The sequence below is a fragment of the Rhineura floridana genome, chromosome 3 (genome assembly GCF_030035675.1).
Source record: "Rhineura floridana isolate rRhiFlo1 chromosome 3, rRhiFlo1.hap2, whole genome shotgun sequence".
NCBI lineage: Eukaryota > Metazoa > Chordata > Lepidosauria > Squamata > Rhineuridae > Rhineura > Rhineura floridana.
In genome coordinates, this window is record NC_084482.1 from 9,335,326 (window position 1) to 9,355,540 (window position 20,215).

Below are 20,215 nucleotides of genomic sequence, written 5' to 3' on the forward strand. Positions count from 1 at the left end.
TCCCTTTTCTGCCACCCCCATTGCCCCCATTTTTCCTTCTCTTTACCACCCATATGAAATTAGGAGAAGGCTTCATGTGACCACAGGTTGCCTACCCATGGAATGGACCGACAGTATAGCCTTCCTGAACTAGGACTAATATTTTTCTTACATTATTGGGTGAACAGATGAAAAAAGATAATTTGTAAGTATAAACGTCAGGAGCAGCTTTCATATTTGGGAATCACCTGTCAGACAGTATCAGAAGAGCCTTCATTATAATTTATACACATTCTATAAATGAGGAAGCCACTGTGAAGTTCATGGATGCAGAAAAAGCATTTAGCAAAGGTTAGAATAGCAGTTTCTTTTCTCACCTTAGAGAGACTCAACCTGTAGTGATAGCCACAAATTCTAATATATGCCAATAATAAAAGTAAGGATGGCCAAAGTTGATGTCAAAACTTACTATAATGGTAAGATTCAGGAAAGGGAAAGAGCACAGAAAAATGTGTGAATATGTGGTATCCAATCTGGAAGTTTAAACGTAACATTGACATTAATGTTTGCGAATGTCTTTCAATTTTGTGAATTGCTTACTTCTGAATCCCTTGTTTCTGCTGCCCCAATTTGTTTATTATTTGATAACAGCAATAATAATAATGGGTGGAATCCAATGTAGCATTAAGGCAATCATTCCATTAGCCTAAGGATTTCTGCTTGCGCAACAGAATGTTCTCCCCCGCTAATCCCCTCGCATGCTCCCTAAATCTATTCTAGGCATTCCCCCAATCCTCTGGAGCAGATTTGGAGAGGGCATGGAGGGGTTTGCAGGGTGAGGAGAAGGAAATTCCTATTGCGCAAGTAGAATTTCTGGCGCTGACAGGACTCATTAGTAGAATACTGCCCAACAATGATAGATCCCCAAAATCATTCCCTTCATTTCAGTGTTGTTTTATAGCAAGGCCGGGAACCCCTGCCCCCTGCCAGGCAAATCTGGCTCGCCAGGTCTCTGATTCCAACCCTAGCACTCTTCAGAGGCCATGCCCCCTTTCCCTCTCACTGACTAACTCCCCAGCCTGACTGGCTTCTGTGCATCACCTGCTCAGCAGTACGGAAGCTGACTGGGATGGGGAAGCAAGAGCAGGGTGCTCTAACTCACTTACCTGACAGCCAGTCAAGCAGGCAAAGCAGAGCTCTGTGTCTCTGCTTTACCAGCAAAATCAACGTACCATTTCCAAGCAACGCATGAGAGGAGCCCCATTCTCATTTCACAATATAGTAAAGTGAGCTGTGTGTGTGCATGTGTGTGCGTGCATGCGTGCATGTATGTGTGTGCGTGCGTGCGTGCGTGCACAGGGCCCCAACCACTTTTCTCCCAAGGGAAGGCAGCCTTCGGGGAGCAGTGGAGAGGAGAAGATTCCTTACTCTTTACGTGATTGTTTTTTGATGCGATTTTTATTGTGCTGTCTCCAATGGTAGCTTTGCATGAATTGAAAACACTGTTGCTTGTGCAGGGTGGGGCACTTGATTTTTCACCATTTCCTCCCTACCTACAGCAGCCTCTTGTGCTGCCTCAGTCCGCAAAAGCTGCTCTTGAGGGTTCAGTGACACTTTAGAACAGTAGAGGAATTGGCATGGAAGGCTACAGTGGATAAGATGGGGGTTGATGCCAATCTGGTGCCTTGCTTTGCACCAACAGAAATGCTTTCTGCTAGTTCAGGGGTGGGGAACCTTTTTGGCCCAGTGGTCTACATTCTTATCCGGCTCCACCTCCACAGAAACCAACTTTGTCAGATGGATAAGACACCTCACCTGTCCGTCACCTGGTGCCATTATGACATCACATGGTTGATAGGTGGGTTGTCTCACCCGCCCATCAAAGTCCGTTGCACAGAGCTTCCCGAGTCCATGACAACCAGCTACTTGTCAGGTGCTTGGGAACCTCACCTTCAGGGACTTTGCTGCTCCAGTAGCACCAAGCAGTTCATATTGAAACTGCTGCTAAAATGGAGTTTTCTCCCGGTGTTTTAGTAGATGTTTCAATGGAAACCACTTGGTGCTATTGGAGCAAGGCACACCCGTCAGCGGAGATGATGTGTTGGACTGGGTTTTAGACGTGGCAATTAGAACAAAGAATGGGTTTATACTCTCTCGCTCTCCTTTCACAGACAGCATATGCCATCCCCATCTTGGCCTTTGCCTTTGTCTGCCATCCGGAGGTCCTTCCCATTTACACTGAGCTACGTAGGTGAGTAAACTGGAGGCCTGAAAGAAGATTAACAGAGGGAAAGGCTTGGTTGTTTTCAAGGCTTTAAAAGGATGTAAAAATAATTTTAAAAAAGAGAGAGGGCAGTACAGTTGAGCCCTGTCCATTGTGGATAAAGCAACATGCAGAAGAGGTTGAATTACTTGAAGATTTTTTCCAGAAAAACATTAGGAAGAATCTGCCTTAACGTAAGAAGAAGAATCATGCTGCATCAGACCAAAGGTCCATCTAGTCCAGTAACAGTGGCCAACCGTATGCCTATGGGAAACTCACAAGCAGGGCTTAAATATAACAGCGCTCTCCCTACTTGCTTACTATAATAAGTTTGCCGAATAACAAAATGGGTCCCTTTCCAGCTGTATGACCAATGGAAGGGGGAGGATGGAGGGGGAGGAGCATGTGGCAGAGCAGCAAGGACCACCTTCTTGAACCTGGAAGCTGCCTGGGGTCTGGGTTCCTCCTCTCCCCCTCCATGACATCATCACACCCATATTGAGTCCAGCAGCCCTGCTCCTGGCTGACATGAATGGTAGATGCCCTTTTTGGGAAATGAGAGGTTACCCCAGAGGCCTCTGGGATATCCTCTCAGTCCCTGGAGAGGAGCTTTTTAGGTTTGTGTGCTGCATTTCAAGCGGTTAGAACTGACCCCTCTGCAGTTGTGCTTGTGACAGAGTTAAGTCTGGGCACGGTATCCTCCCATTTACTAGTGCAAAGGGTAACTGCTAGACAAGAAGTGGAGCACAAATCTCTGAAGGCACCCCACGCCAACCTTCCCTATGCCAGACTTGGAGTGTGAAGCAAGGCACCCCTTTTTACCTGCCATGCACCTCTTTAAAATAAAAAAACCTCTTTAAAATAAAATAAAATTGCAACGGCATCTGCCAGGTAATCAGTGGCACTTAATTCAAACTGTTCCTTGGCAGACAGAGTCAGGGTGCAGAACAAAAGTGTGGGGAAATGGCGGTTGTTCCCCTTCACCTTCAGTGTATGTCTACACGGTGCAGTAGCAATTCTGACTCTAGTTTGTTCAGTAGAAGACTGGTGGGTGGGGACAGTCCTAGAGTTTAATTTGAGCTGGGGCCCATTTTGAATGCCAAATATGAATGCTGAGGTCAAGGAGAACGCATTTGAGCCATTCGCAGAGTGTCGTCCTTCCCTTCACTGCTGAGGACCAACAGCCCTTCCAGCATATGTAGGAGTGGTGGACTGGGATTGTAGGTCACAGTTGTGCCTTCAAGGTACCCCTGAACCATGGAGCCTTTCCTGGGTGGGGTTAGTGATCCCTTTCCCACTAGGGTTGCCAGGTTGCAATTCTTTTTACAAGTTATGAGATTGTAGGATGCAAAGCAGATATGGCTCCTCCTTCCTTGTTCCTGCCATTGGTCTTTTTGCCTGCTTTTCTTCCCCACTCGCTATAATATGCAGGGCTCTGATGCTGCCCCATAGCAAGCAGGGAAGGAAGGTAAGAAGAGAGACTGATAGAGGAATGGGTTGGGAGCAGCAGTAGCTGCAGGACCTCCTGTGGCCTCTTAACTTTTAAAGGGAAACAGATTCTTGGTGGGTTGCAATCTGGTAACTTCTAACTCTGAATTCCCAGATTCTAATCTGCATTTGTGAATATGGGTACAGAACCAAGGGGTAGTGTAGAGCCTAGAGTAACTAACTGGAGTAAAATAACACTGTGTCCTAAGATACCCAAGTCAACCCACAACTTCCACCATGAATGGGACACACCTCAAAGCTCTGTTGCTTTGCTTTAGCAAGGGCTTGGAAGCCAGAACTCCTAGGTTCTGTTTCCCCACCCCACTTTGAGAAGGGATTAGGAGTTAATATAAATTATAAACAGTAGATGTGAACTATTTGTGTCTTACTTAGGGCCTCAAAGCGTCAGATGCAGAATGTAGCCAATGTCTCTATCCTTGCCATGTTTTCTATGTACCTGCTGACCGCCATCTTTGGCTACCTCACCTTCTACGGTAAGGAACAATTTGCCCCAGTAGGTAATAGTAAGGTGCTATGGGGACACCATTTAATTCTCTTTCATAGGCAGAAACAGAGGAGCAAACAGGACCGGCCCTACTGTGAGGCAAGAGTGAGGCAGCTACTCACTCAGAGTTTGGGTGTCATGAAAGGGCAGCAGATCGTTAGTTATTTAATTTACTATTTGTATTGTGTATGCAGAATACTGTCCCCATTCATCTATACAGACATGATAAGACACTTTTAGCACATTATATTGGATACGAAACAAAAATTCAGTTTACACAACTGGATGTTGCTTCTAGTACTTGCATGTTTTTTATGTGCAAACTGAGCTGAAAGAAAACGTGCACTTTTTTTTTAAACTTGCAGGCAACTGTGTTTTAAAAAATGTTCTGCAAATGTGTGCATATTATAACTGTCAGACCCAGGTCCTGTCATGCTGACAATGAGGCGGAGGGAAAGAGGGTTGTAGCTAGCATAAAAAGCAAAACCACTTTCTTGCTCAGAACAAGACTGATGTGGAATCTTTTCATTCATCTAGGAGTATCACATGACCTGCTCTGCCGTCTTGTAAGATGCTTCCTTGCTGGGCTGGTTGGTTTTCCTGCAGTTCCTTAGAAACATATGTTGATGCTTTAGATTGAGTCAGGCCATCGGTCCATCTAGTTCAGTAATGTCTACACCAGGGATTGCCAACTTTTTTGGGCCAGGGGGTACACTTGGAATTTTGAGAAAGTGCCAGGGGCACCAGTCACAAAATGGCTGCTATGGGGTATGGCATATCACAAAATGGCTGCTATGGGGGTGTGGCATAAAAGCTTCAGTGTAGGAGAAGTTGAGCCAGTACAAACAGAAACTAAGGAGGAAAAGCAAACGATCTCGTGCACTGTGGATTTTTGAGGGAATATTTACTGAGACCTGTTGTGGGTGCCATAGGAGATTGTGGTGGGCACACTGGCGGCCATGGGTGCCACGTTAGGAACCTTTAGTTTCCATTTACTGACAACAGCTCTCCAGGGTTTCAGACAAGGGTCTTTCCCAGCCCTATCAGGAGATGCTTGGGCTGAGCCTGGGACCTTCTTCACGCGAAGGATGTGCTAACATGCCCCTTCCTTTCCTGGCTGAAGCCTGGTGGTGGCACACAGGCTGAATCCACACTGTGACATTGCTCCTTTCTCCAGTTCAAGATTTGTTGCAGGCTTGAGAACTGACACCAAAGTCTGAAAGTGCTCTTTTGGATGTACAAATTAAAAGCCCTCCTGTCTAGCCCTGCACCTCATTGTTTTACATCCCTCCATCTCTATGACTGCTGAATGTATCCTTTTTGCTTTCTGGCAGGGAGTGTTGAAGCAGAGATGTTGCACACTTACATCAGAGTTGATGCCGCAGACAAGCTTGTCCTCTGTGTACGGTTGGCTGTGCTGGTGGCTGTGACACTCACGGTGCCGGTGGTTCTGTTCCCGGTAAGAGACTGCCTTTCTCTGTCCTCGATGACAACACTGAATGGCTTTCCATCCCCAAAGCACTTGCAATTAGTTCTCTCTAATTTGCCTCCTTTCCACTCTTACTCCCATCCCAACGCAGAGGTAGTGTTGCAAGTAGGACAGGCACGCTTAGATCATAGCCATTGGGTCTCGCTCCAGAGGTTGTACAGCAAGGATGGATTCACCTGAGGTCTTCCTGGTGTTGCTGAACTACAATTCCCATCAGCCCCAGCAAGCATGGGCAATGGCCAGGGCTGATGGGAGTTGTAGTTCAACAACATTGGGAGGGCCAAAGGTTCCCCACACCTGATTTAGGCTCTTGCTTAAAACTTACCCGTTCACCCAGACTTCCCCTGAAGGGTGATCCAGCTTTGTTGATGTACTAATATGATCTATTGATTAATAATGCATTCTGTACTTGGTTTATCAATGTAATTTTATTGTTGGATTTTTTCTTTATTGTTTGCCGCCATGATATGTTTCTAAATGTTGGCAGTATAGAGATTTTTTTGCAGTTAAATAAATAAAAATAAATACAAACAGCAATTAAAGCACCTGCATTTGAGCAAAGACAACAAAGTACCTGCTGGCACTTTAGCTAACAGATTTATTATGGCATATGGCTGAAGAAAATCAGGATGTCTGTCACCTCCTCATCAGTGTTTCTCAATCACATAAAATGCTCTAATAGACTCTTGGTTGTTTTTGCTGCAGCAGACTAATAAGGCTACCGCCCTGGAAACAGTTGCATTTGAACTGTGAGTGAGAGAGGTCTCTTAGATCACCCGGAGCACCTATTTACCACGGGTCCTGTGTAGCTCACATTCTTGTCGTTCCCTTCCCCCCCCCCAGATCCGCAGGGCCATCCACCAGTTGCTGTTTCACAAGAAGGATTTCAGTTGGCTTCGTCATGTCATCATTGCCTCCTGCCTCCTCATCATTGTCAACCTCCTTGTCATCTTTGTGCCAAACATCAAGGACATTTTTGGAGTCATTGGTATGTATGTTTATTTATTTATTCAACTAATTAGTCGCTTATCTGGCTGAATTGTCACCCACTCTAAGCGACATACAAAGCAGAACATGTAAACATCAAAACATTAAGAGACTAACAATAAAAACTAACAATAACATAAAAGCAACAAATTCCAATGTTTATCTGTGTGTTTTTATCTATGATTGGTTTACCTTTCTGTATGTGTTTTTTTTAATCTGTTGGCAGTCACCTAGAGACTGCTTGGTATTAGGTGACTAACAAATGAAATAAATAAATAAATAATAACAAAGGTGATGATGATAATGTATGTGGTGCTTTCCTTTCCTTGCCCAGTGATGGTAAGCCACAGCAGGGTGGCTCAGGGCCTAGGTGCATGTTGACATTAATGATGTGATTAGCAACCACGCTGTCAATTTTTAAAGATTAAATATCAGGTGAGCAGGTGGTTGGTTTAGCCTGCCCCCTGCATGCAGCAATCAGGAGGAAAAAAACAAACACGTGCATTGGCCTAATGCTAATACCTGTTATGTTTGTATTGTTGGAGCCAGTGTACGTCTGTGTGCTGATTTTATTGAGGGAGGGCCAAAGTCTGCTCAGTTTTGCATGGCAAGGCAGGTTGGTTTTTGCAGCACCAAGAAGAGCTCCTAGAAGAGCTTCCTCCAGCAAGGGCTGAGAGTAAAGTGAGGCCTTTTGAGCCTTTGCCTCCGGTCCACCTCTCCTAGCTCTGCCCTCTTTTGAAGAACTCAAGTCTCTTAAAGAGCGATCCTTCTGGCCTGTAGACAGACACTTCTCCTTTGTTCCATGGTGTGCTGTGCTTCCTGCACCATTGGACTTGCAATGGGGAGGCCTTTGCTTATCTGGCACTGTGGAAGGTGCCTGTGAGGGTCCTGGCTCTGGTTCTCCAGGCCCTGGTGCTATGGAATCGGCTTCAGTGGGCTCCTGCCTGTCAGCCTTTGATTTGGTGATCCTCTGATCACCAGCATCAGGCACAGAGCCAGGAACACAGTATGACTCCCCCCACAGACACACACACAAAGTGTTTTTCCCCCTTGCAGGGTCCTAAAGGCATGCATACTAAGTTAAATATGCAACTGGAACACTGTGGATGGGAATCACTGGTGAGGTGACCTTGAGCAGAAAAACAGACAGCAGGAAGAGGATAAAGCATCACCTTCCCTTCTGCCTCTCTTTCACTCAGTTGCACCCTCCTCAGGCCTGGCGCTAGCACATGGCCAGGTGGGGCACTGACCCGATGGCCCAGGATCTCACACTGGGCCCCAGAGGGCCCTCCTGGGACAAGAGCAGGCCAGCAGCAGAGGAAGGAATTAGCAGGCGGTGGCACAGGCAAGGCCTAGCCAGCTCTACAGCAACAGTCTGTCCTGCTCATTTGCGCTACTGCTGGGGAAGAGAAGCACCAGGATGGTTGCTAAGAAGCTGCCCCTCCTGCCCTGAGTTTCAGGAATGGGAGGAGGGGTGGAGGTTAGTGGCCTATAGCAGCAGAAGCGAGGCAATGCTGAGGGGAGGAAGGGGCTGAAAAAGAGCCTAACTGTGCCTGTTCTAATGTCTACTCAGAAGTAGGCCCTGTTGAATTCAGAAGGGCTTCCTCCCAGGTAAATGTAGTTAGAATTGCAGCCTAAGAGTGGGATGTGGAGCTTGGAAGGAAGGTAAGAAGGCTTTCCTGGTTTTCTTAGGCTGCAATCCAATTTTGTCTACTCAGAAGTTAGCTCCATTGGGTTCAATAGGACTTACTCTCAGGTAAATGCATAATTACATGATAATTATTGCCTCCCCAGCACCTCCTTCCCTTTGCCCCACTGTTCTGAGTGTGTGTGTGTATGTGTGTGAAGAACTTCCCCCTCCTTTTACAGGCAAGCTTTCATTGTTCAGGTCTATACTGGGCCAGGGCTGGCCCCATTCATGCCGGGGCCCTTGGGCACCAGCCTGCCCCAGGCCCTGGTAGTTCCCTTCTGCGATTCACAGCAGCATTGGTACCATGGATCGCAGGGCGGGAGCTTCCGAGCCACCCTCCATTCTCCCGCTCCACCTACCTTGGTGCTGTTTTTTGTGACTGGTGCACTGTGCGCACAGGGTTGCCATCAATCAAAATGGCGGCCGCGGTTTCCCTAAGGGGCTGAAGCCTCTGTTGCCATCTTGGTTGATGGCACGCATGGGTGGTACACACACGCATTGCTGTCATCAACCAAGATGGTGGCAGAGGCTTCAGCCCCTTAGGGAAACCTTGGCCATCATCTTGATTGATGGCAACCCTCTGCGCGCAGCTGCAAAAAACAGCACCAAGAAAGGTAGGTGCAGCAGGGGAATGGCAGGCAGCTTGGAATCTCCTGCCCTGTGATCTGCGGCAGCAATCCTGCCGCAGATTACGGAAGGGGAGCGCAGGGGCCCTAGGCCAGGGCCCCACCTGGCCGCCCTTTAGAGCCGGCCCTGACTGGGGCTTTTGTATATGAATTCTCTGTCCCCTCCCTCGCCTCCCCACCATCCTGGTTGTAGCTGGGAAGCTCCTATTATTATTTTCATTTATATCTAATTTTTTCTATAAGGAGCTCAAAGATGGTTTCTTCCCCTCCCCATTTTATCCTCTCAATACGCCTGTGAGGTAGGTTAGATTGAGTTACTGGCCCAAGGTCACCTAGTGAGCTTCATGGCTGAGCAGGGATTTGAAACCAGGTCTGGCAGGAGGTCCTAGTTATCATGCTTCTCTTAAACTTGGAAACGTGTACATTTATGATACCTGGTGGTAACACTGCATGTTCAGAGACTAACAATTTGTCCCTACAAAGGTCCTTTTTTTAGTCCTTCATACAAATTGCTGTATTAGTAGTACTAAGAGCATTAAATCTCCACCAGTTCTGTGTGTTTATTCTACACTAGACATCACAGGTGATTTCTCTTATTAGACATTTTTATGAGGGTTTCTGATGGACTGAGCCATGCTGGAATATTGTGTTGCATCTGTGCTTATATGGGTCTACGGTATCTGAAGGTTTCTCTGCATGTAAGCCGTGTGATGTGGAAGTATCCTTTAGTGTCATTCTGTACACTATACACGCTTCTTAACATATAGGTGAATTGTAGCTCAATTATTGTGAATGCCTTTTTTTTTAGAAATGGAATTTTAACTTTTAAAAAATAGTATTTGCTTAAAAGGGCAGCCTTTCATCTACTGCTCAGTCCTTGACTTCCCCTGGTTCTCTGATACAACAGTGCCATGTGGCAATAAGGGGTTATAAGATTAATTCTAGAATGCCTCCTAATATCTCCCCACAGTTGAGTAAGTTGTGAGTGCAGGGAAAGGGTCACTGCAGCATCTGCCTTGCATGCAGAAGGTCCCTTGGGTTCAGTCCCCAATGGCATCTCCAGGTAGGAGAGGCTCCATCAAGGAGTGAACCCAAGGGATCTCCTGGGAGAGACTCCTGCCTGAAACTCTGGAGAGCTGCTGCCAGTCAGTGTAGACAGTACTGGGCTAGATGGACCAATGCTCTGACTCGGTATAAAGCAGCTTCCTATATGAGTAGAAAATCCTGGTGGAGAACTGAAATGTTTATATGAAGGGCTTTTTTCAAAGATCTTTGCAAATGACGGGAAAGGATGGCTTCAACCCCCCCCCCCACCTTTTTGTCTGTGAAAACATTAGAGAAGCCAACAGAAACAGCGAAAAATTATAATTATTTCTCAGTACATTTTGTGGAAGATCCCAGGTTCTGATACTATTCATGTAATCTGCCAGTCATTACCATGGTAAACCAAATTACATTCTTAGGAACTGAGGCCTACAAAATAGGTAAATTCACTCCAAAAAATTAAAATAAATCAAAATTTTGTATTTTTATTTTATAAGAGGGGGTTGCAATATTGGTGAAGATTTGTTTTCTTTGAAAGGAGTGAGACTAAAAGGGAGGAGGAATATGGTTTGAAATTGAGGAGGAAAGGGAGAGGAAAAGGGCCCATTGATACCCTATGCCCGAAGGCCCCCAGAAACCTCTCAGTTTTTCTCTCCACTTGGGAGATTGGAGAGAAGTGGTGGGGAGTGGGTGGTGGGCACACTTTTGAAACTGGGAAGCACCTTCCTGAGGCTTCTTTTCACTTAAAAATGAAAAATCTACATTTAATTATCACATAACAGGAACAGAGTTTCCTTGTCACAATAAGAAAGTAAAGGCCAGACTGCTAAGACTCTGTACCCTCCTTTTTTGAGAGAGAGAATATATTCAGTAACAATTCATTGCTCAGAATAAATTTATGTAAATTATATAATTGTGCATTAGTGTACCAAAGCAGCCTAATTGTGATTGTTGTATCTGGATATATGTATATATCTGCAAAGTCTAGCATAGGAAGGGAATAAGAGAGTAGTAGCTTGGGGTTTCATGCTGCAATACTAAAGTGCCTCCTAACCCCCAGCCCTCCCTTCTCCTCCCAATATAGACATCTGACTTTGAAACTGGCAGTCAGGGCCGGTTCTAAAGGGCGGCCAGGTGGGGCACTGGCCCGACAGCCCCTGGAGCTACAGGGGGCTCCTCAGCTGCCCCTCCGCTCCTCTTCTGCGATCCGCGGCCCCTCCACCTACCCCCACCTACCTGTCTGCTGTCTTTTACCATTGCCCTTAATGAAGATGCGGCCGCGGTTTCCTTAATGTACTGAAGCCCCTGCCGCCATCTTAGTTGATGGCAGAGATGCGCATGCATAGCACACACATGTGCCATCAACAAAGATGGTGGCGGAGGCGTCATCCCCTTAGGGAAACTGCAGCTGCCATCTTCGTTAAGGGCAATGGTAAAACACAGCAGACAGGTAGGTGGGGGTCGTGGGGCCCCCGCATGCGTGCGCGCGCATGCACACACACACACCAGGGCCCAGGGCAAGCTGATGCCCAATGGCCCTGGCATTCCTGGAGCCAGCCCTGCTGGCAGTCTTCACTTCCAGATAATATACAACATTTAAAAATAGATCCCTGCTAGAGAAATATGTCTCCTTTCATTTGTCATGGCCATGAGCCATAAAAACTCACCCAAAAAGTTTATAATAAGACAGGTACAAATAAATGCCAATTATAGAGATAAAAATTTTCAAGAGTTATGTTAACCATCTCCATTAAGCTACAGAAGCAGCAGCAGGTAACCTGGGTGAAGCTGTCTTCTACTGAGTCAGAGCATTGGTCCATCTAGCTTAGTATCGCTTGAGCTGACCGGTGGTGGCTTTCCAGGATTTCAGAGGGGGGACAATCCTCGCCCCACTTGGAGATGCCAGGGATTGAACCTGAGTCCTCCTGCGTGCAACGTATATGCGGTATCACTGAGGTCCAGCCCTTTCCTAAAGGTAGATGGCTGAATCTGATTTATAACATCTGCAGTGTTGCTGCTAGAGAATTTGTTGACATTTAGGGACAGTTGTCTTGAGGTTAATGTCCAGTCTTTCAAAACTAGTAGCTGCCAGGTACTTACTTGGCACTCATAATAGGGGACACTCACTCTGATATAACCTCAGATTTTCCATCTTTTTCCTCTCAGTTTTCTTCTCCACTTGGGAGATTGGAGAGAAGTGGCAGGGAGTGGGCACACTTTTGAAACCAGGAAGAAGGAAAGCAGGAACGAACAGGGAGGGAATGGCAGCAAGGTGGGTGGGTGGAAACCAAGAGGAAGCCATGATGGAAGGACCATGCAGGATATAATCCTTCCCTTCTTGTACCATAGCAAGCCGTCCCCCACCTCAGAGGTTAGAATAGCCACTTTCCCAAGAAGACATCCCATTTTCTGACTCTTTTCCCTCCTGCCTTCAGGAGCCACATCGGCCCCCAGCCTCATCTTCATCCTCCCAAGCATCTTCTATATCCGCATTATCCCCAATGAGAAAGAGCCACTGCTATCCAGATCCAAAATACAGGTATTGGATGCTTGTGGGCGGGCCGGAATGGGGCTGTACATGAGAGAGGCATGATTAGAAATGGAGCTAAGTCAAGAATGGGATGTAGCAAGCCCAGGCAGAAGTGGAGCTGTCCAGCCTTCTTGGCTGAAAGAGAGAGAGGGAGGGAGGGAGGGAGGCCCTGTCATTTGGCTTATAAAGACAATCAAGGAAGGGAAAAGGTGAGGGAAGAGGTCACGCATTGGCAGATCAAGCTAAGATGGGTTGAAGCAGTAAGAGAGTGGCTTAGTTATTTGGGCTCTGGTAGACTAACTGTTCATCCATGAAGCTACCAGATCTCTAGTAGGTTGAAAACATCCAGTTGGTCTGCGGCACCTTCTAGCTGTGTGTGAAAAGTCCTTTTAGCAGGAATCAGCAATGACACAGCTGGTTTTCAGGATTGCTTCTGTGAGCTGGGAGCTTCCTCAGAGCAAGGCATGGTGTTGGGCTTTCCATGTACAAGGCAGAATGGGGATGATGGGGTTGGAGTCTGGGCCTGAATCCAAGATGAGCCAAGAAGCAAGATGGCAGGTGGCAGAGGAGATGTTCTGTGGGTGATAACTGCTTTCAGGTAGTGGAGCGAGCTTCCCTCTTTCCCTCCCCACTTAGGCCCAGCAACCACACCCTCTTTCCCCATTGATACAGGTAAGGCAATTAGAAGAAGCTATGGACTGCATATATAATTTCTTCTTCCTTCACAGGCTGCCTGTTTTGCTACCCTTGGCTTCGTTTTCATGGTGATGAGCCTCAGTTTCATCATTGTTGACTGGGTAACGACAGGAAAGAGCAACGGAGTGGGACATTAACCCCCCTCCTTCCCCCAAAAGACACAGTGGTTCTAACCAGGGAGGACCATTTACTGACAGAGAAACGGCATCACCATCTCCTGTTTATCCTCATTCATCCTGGAAAAGATACCACAGTTCTCTCGTCCATCACTATGGGGAAGAATCAGATGGCACCTGTTCTTGTCATGGTAAAGTCACCTGGAATGGCACCAGGGCTTCTCTTTGGTCCTTCTGGGCTCTGGGGCCAAGAAACAGATGATCGGAAAGAGGCTAGCCGTTTCCTTGGAGATAGCGAAAGCTCTCCTCATTGGTCGGTTTTGGTGCAATGGCAACCCAAGTGACCGTTACATGATTCCAGCTCCTATGGTAGCAGCACAGTGCCCTTGGCCTCCTTTCCTCCTTGGCAACATGAGACCATTGCTAACTATTGCATGTCACAGCAAACCTGTGGGGGGTTGTGGGGGGGGAGTTGGTCCTGCATAACAGCATTGCCTTTCAAAATTTTATTGCTGTTGTTGCCATTATGGAAGGAATCTGTGGTGGTCCCTCTTTTTGCATTGTAGCAATGGCGCCTGGCCGTTTCAGTGGCAGAGTTTTCTATCTCCTGTATTTTCTTGTTAAGCCTGGAAATGGGACTCTGCTCTTTCTGTTACCATGGAGGGAGAGCCCTCATCTCCATCCAATATCTGTTCCTGTGCCTGGTACCAGTTATAAAGGGGCAGTGATACCAACCATGCCCTAGGGGTTATAGTCCCCAGTTGGGGGTGGCCAAAAGCCAACATTGCCCCCTAGTGGTCAATCTAATTTATTTGCTAGTATTTAATGTGGACCTCGCTACCAGACCAAAGACTACAACATGGCCATCCTGGTACCAACATAGTTCATGTCAGGCTTCCTGGTTTCTCTGACAGGGTCAAGATCTGGGGTGTTGAAACAAGGGTGGGTGTACAGACTAGCAGCCTGGACTCCTGGGCACCCTCTTCTTGGGTGGACGTGGGGTCGTGGATAGTGGTCTCATAGGTTACAGCAGGAGTTTTGGAAACAAGGTTTCAAAGATAGTGGGAGGGAAATGTCTCAGTAGAAGGCTCTTGTCTCATTGCTTGGTAGAAGTTGGTTGTCCTTTCCTGTTGCAGAGTGATGCTAGATTTCTCTTGAGGCCATCCAGAAAAAAATAATTCTACTTACACTACAATGCCACCTGTTGATTCCCTTTGGCAGACTCCCTGGGCCAAACTGAATGACTAGCCAGATGTTATATCTGAATTGGGACTTCTGTCATTTGCCCTCTTGAGAGCTCTTAAGGTGGATTGGAGGCAGCTTTTCCTGGCCCAGTGTATTAAAATAGCTTCAGGTGACACTGATGTCCAGCAAGCATTAAACAGTTTGACTGAAGGGCAGGGCAAGCAAACCAGGGATAAATGTTTACACTACCAGTGCTTCCATTCTAGGTATTTAGTGTGGAATAGCCATTCTTTGTTCACTCACTTTTCACAAGGAATATACATGATGGCTTCATCAAATTATCCTCCTGTGGTTTTACCCATGCACCTTCTGTCTTCTCTCAGACTGCAGAAAATCTTACTTTTGTTGTTGTTGAGAGAATAGAACCGTAGGGCAGTCTTCACAGTTGTGGATAACCTTACCACAATTCTTCCATCTGCTTTAGAGGTGTGGTTTTGATGTGGGCAGTGAAATATCAGGCTGGTGAGTTCATTACCACTCATCTATACCTGTGCACACCTTCACTATTACCTTTCCAGTCTGTGACATATTTGTCAATCTTTTAATTTGTGCTTTTTGCCTATATAGTTTAAAAAATTATTAAAATATTAGCGCAATAGCACTTAAATGAAAAAGTACTTAGCATTGTTGGTTATTTTTTTAAAAAAAGCCAAGCTCCACCATTCTGGTCTTCGCAGTCAGTGTCATTTAATTTCAATGTTTTGGGGGTTTTATTTAATTTTTTGTTCCACTTTTTAACATTGACGTAATCAAGTAATAGCACTGGATGGTATTCATTGCTAGTCCTACTCTGAGTAGACCCAGTGAAGTTAATAGACATGATAGGTGCTTTTTTAGTAAAAAAAAAAAAAAAGAGGTTCCAGTACTCATACTATGATAAAAATGTTGTGGGTGCCAGCACAAAATAGTTACCATGGACAACAAAAAAAGGGGTGCCAGTACTCTGTACCAGTGAGTTCCATCACACACACACACACACACACACACAAGCAAACAAAAAAATAGACATGATTTAGGTTTATTAATTTCAGTGGATCTACTCTGAGTAGGACTTAGTTGTATACAACCCACTGAATTTTTAAAAGCACTTTAGAGCAAACTTTAAAACCATTGAACTGGGTAGGGAGGTCGGAATGGCTAAAATATGGTGTTCTCAGCTGAATTGTCATTTCCTTGCCCGCATGGCTATGTTAGGTCCATTAGTATAAACAGAACATAGGAGGATGTGCACTAAAATACACAAGCTACCCCCCACCCCAAGTGCAGAAAGTCCATTGAAGTTCTGCATATAGCTGACAGCAGAAGAGCAATGACTGGCTAGCATTAGAAGATGTCAGGCAGGAAGTACCCTGTGCTTCAAAGAGGTACTGGGATGAACTTCCTGCACCACTTTCCACTCCATACCATTTCTTCCTTTTTCTGCACCACTTCCCTCACCTCCCATGTAATTTCTCCATTTTCTCTTTGAGCCCTGTTGCAAAATGACAGCAAAGGTCTCATTTGTGGCCTACTGTAGCCCTCAGAGTCTTTAGCTTTTGGGTCAGAGCAGGCCCTACAGTTAGACAGGGTAGCAGGGCCTTCCTCATACTGTTTTAAAGGAGGCAATTGTCAATTAGAGCATTTATTACTACATTTTTGCCTGAGAGAAGGGGACTGTGTCTTTTGGATTTTCTGCCTCCAACACCAAAATGTCGTGGACCTCTTTTGTGCATTGGGTGTTTAGTAACAAGATGAAATGAAGCAGGGAACTAGGTTCTACTCTCGTCTGTTGAGGAGGTCCCTTTGCCAGTCTGGCAAAGAACTGTACCTGAGGGATTTTCCAGGACTAGACATTTCTCCACTATACTGCCGTTCTTTCTCTAGTTATTTTGTCTTTTTCTCCTCATCCCTCCAGCCCTTTCTTACAAAGGTGTCAGAAATCACGCTTGACCTCACTATTGGGAGCCAGGATGTTCCCATTACTATCATAACAACACCTACATTACTCAGATATTAATGTGTCATTTAGAGGAGTCTTGTTACTATTGAAATAGCACCAGCCATGCCTTGCTATTGCTTGTGGGTGACTACTTAGAATCATGGAATTGGAAGGTACCTCAAATATCATCTAGTCCAACCCTTTACAGATGCAGGAAATTCACTGCTGTGGCATCCCTGACAGGTGTCGCTCCTGCATCTCCTTTAAAAACTCTTAACAAAGGAGAGTCTGCTATCTTCCAAGGCTGTCGAACAGCTTGTACAGTCAGGACATTCTTCCTAATGTTTAGTCACAATCCTCTTTCTTGTACTTGAACTCATGGTTTGAATCCTACTCTCTGGATTAACAGGGAAAAAATTGTTCCATCATCTGTGTGATCCAAGCCCTCCCAAGTTTTTGAAATGGCTATCATGTCACATCCTATGTACCACGTAGATGGGGGTCACCATATCACAGGGATGGGGGGGAGCTGTGGTCCTCCACATGTTGTTGGATTATAACTCCCATCTTCCTCAATGATTGGCCATACTGTCTTAGGCAGATGGAGTTGGGGACAGACTCCCCATCCCTGCCATACCACCACATACTCCCTGGCTTGATTTGAGAACAGTACATGATGAAAAATCTCCTTCGGCCACCTTTTCTCAGTCACTGATAATCAGTCATCAGTAACGCATATATTATTTCTGTTTTAAACTCGTTGAACTTTATCTGCTTTTTTAAACCTGCCTTCATTAGCTTAAAGAGCTCTTAGGAGCTCAATATTGTTAACTGGATAGAAGCTGAAATCCTTGGTGGCTTAGATGAATGCTCTTGGTTCATTTCCATTATGGTTGTGCATAGGTCATTGGTTCCATTGTCAAAGTGCTCCTGCTCTCCAAATTTTTATCCTGTTTAGTCAAAATCTACCCTCCTGTAGCTTAAGCCCATTAGATCTAGTCCTGCTCTCTGGGACATCCGAGAAAAAGTCTTTGTCCTAACTATGTCCTATGTCAGCATAGCATATATGCCAAAGTTATTATTTAGTATTTGCATGGCACCATCAATGTACATGAATTAACTGGGGGGGGAGGGGAGTCCCCTGCCACAAATGCAAGATTTAGATTTAAGCTGAAGATGACTTACCTATCAACATGAGGGTTCGTATGCCTTGCAGAAGAAAGGATATTAACAGGTGCTTCTTTCATGCTCAGGTGCTATAGGAGCATCCCTCTTCTACACAACTGTTTAGAGGTATGAGAACCTCACTGCTGAAGGGCTGTTCACTCCCAGGTTAACAGTGCAATCCTGTGCATATCCACTCAGAAGTAAGTCCCGTTTAGTTCAAAGGGACTTACTACTAAGTAAATGTGCATAAGACTGTAGCATAAATTACTTATCAGATCCTTCAGAGCCCACAACTCTGTGATCCCCTGTAAAGAGTACCTGGGGATAGAACTTCTAAAGAACTCTAGATCTACCCATACAATTGTTAAGAACTGCTCAAGGAGAAATCTCAACTGGGTATTTCTCTTAGTCTCCCATTTCATCTCCTCCCTGATACTGTATATTCTGATTTGGGACAGCCTTTGGCAAATGGGTGTTCTGACTAAAAGTTCTGTCCTGGTCATACCTTCTAATTTGTGTTGGAGTTTCCTATGTGCACAGTTTGCTTCTGCTACCTAATTTGTATAACATTACTACAAGATAACCTTGAGCTTTGAAATTCTGAAAACATACAGCATTTGGGAGCTACAAAAATGCATGCTTTGAAATGAAGGTTTCCATAAAAGTAGCATCCTCTCCTGAAACCACTAGTAGTTTTGCTGCTTGCTCTCCATCCCACTCTGAGGAGGAGCTACTTGGCCCACAACATGGTCTACCTCATTTCATCTGACATACATTGGGAAGTACAGTATGCCCTACTTTTCTTCATAAACCCATGCCACTGCTCAGGGCCTTTTTGTGACTATTTCATCAGTACAAAGTACCGGCCCTTCTTTTTTGGTTGCCCGTGACAACCATTTTGTGCTGACACCCATGGCACTTTTACCAAGGTATGAGTAATGGCATCTCTCTCTCTCTCTCTCTCTCTCTCTCTCTCTCTCTCTCTCTCTCTCTATCTAATCAAAAAAGCACTGCCACTGCTACTTCTAATTTCCCAGCAGTGGCCAAGCTGCTCCCCTGACTCCACCTCCCTTTGCTCACCCAAGAAGTGCCTTTGAGTCCACTAGGTAGCCATTCTGAAACACCAGAGGTGAGAATAAGCATACTGCGGATGCCTAGATTGTAGTTGCTATCTTCCTCCTGCCCTAGTTATCCTGGGACCAGAAGCAGTGAGAGTGCTAGATAGGACCCCTGGCTAGGAGCATCGACTACTACTGAGCCAGTGACAAGGGTGGAGGATCCATTTGTGCAATACTGTAGATGGAACAGGCCTCTCTCTCACTTGACCCATTCAGATCTATATCTTTTTCTCCCCAACTTTGTATCTTACTGCAAAAACACATCTTACCCACATGTGTATGTTTGGCCTCTGCTTTCTTTTCCTCCCCCAATATCTGAAAACCTCTGGATAGTTTTTCATATAGACTCAAGGGCTCTAATTTTGCTTGGGGGTAGGGGAAGGATTCAGATTTAAGGGAGGAGGGAACATAGATTCAAAATGTGAAATTGAAGCAAGGGCACTATTTGTATAATTTTGGAATTCAATAAAGAACTGCTGACTTTCAGTTGAGGCGGTCTTATGCTTGTACGTATGTGTTTTTATTTTAAGTGTTTATATATTGCTTTTCAGGTATACAACCTTCCAGAATAGTCTTTCAAAATTTTATAACAATAGTCATTGTATATATGCACACACACAATCATTTATACATACACTCACACGTTTATGCATATATCCACTGTAAAAAAAAAAGGGAGAGTGGGAAAGAGTAAATTCTTTTTGTGCCATCGTTTTCTCTCATACTTTATATCCAAATTTGATATCTAAGTGAGAATTCCTGTTATTTTTATTTGTTATTTTAAACTATTTCTATGCTGCCTTTCTGGGCAAATGTCCATCCAGAGCAGTTTACAACAGTAAAAACTACAATGGTATATATACCAAAATCACCATTACATAAAACCGAAAGAATAAGACTCATCCATTTACTCCATAACATAATACAATCCAGTCCTGATCCAGCAAAAGGAACAAAAACTATTCAGGGAAAGGCCACATTGGCTATCCCCAATATAAACAATTTGTTCAGATACTGAATTACTTCTGCATTTCCAAGGCTGTGTAATGACACCAGCACCTCACAATTCTAATTCAACCTCTGATGATCATCGTCCCAATCCTGTATCTACCTTGGCCTTCATTCCTTAATTCAAGGTTGTTTTCTCTGCAACATGGAGAACTTGACATAGAAATTGGTACTTGATGCACAGTTTGGGGTCCTGAGAAGCTCAGCATTCATTTTATTATTTCATTGTGATAAAGGTACATCTGAAAGCCTGCTGCATGCTTCCGAACTAGTAATTTGAGTGTTGGCAGAGCATAGCTTTGGACCTCTGCATAGCTAGTAGACCCTTCTTCGTTACAGGATGTTT

The 20,215-nt window shown here is 45.2% G+C and overlaps 1 protein-coding gene across 5 annotated transcripts in view; it reads left to right on the plus strand.

The window, feature by feature from the left end:
- The window catches only part of SLC38A5 (solute carrier family 38 member 5), a 55,307-nt gene extending 36,569 nt beyond the window's left edge, over window positions 1-18,738 (plus strand). For all 5 annotated transcript variants that reach the window (XM_061614295.1, XM_061614297.1, XM_061614298.1 and 2 more), the window contains 6 exons: window positions 2,151-2,230; window positions 4,124-4,224; window positions 5,570-5,694; window positions 6,568-6,712; window positions 12,507-12,610; window positions 13,330-18,738. In XM_061614295.1, coding sequence (XP_061470279.1) covers window positions 2,151-2,230; window positions 4,124-4,224; window positions 5,570-5,694; window positions 6,568-6,712; window positions 12,507-12,610; window positions 13,330-13,434 — 660 coding nt within the window. In that variant the 3' untranslated portion in view covers window positions 13,435-18,738. The remainder of the gene's footprint in view (window positions 1-2,150; window positions 2,231-4,123; window positions 4,225-5,569; window positions 5,695-6,567; window positions 6,713-12,506; window positions 12,611-13,329) is intronic.
- Window positions 18,739-20,215: the final 1,477 nt, after the last annotated feature.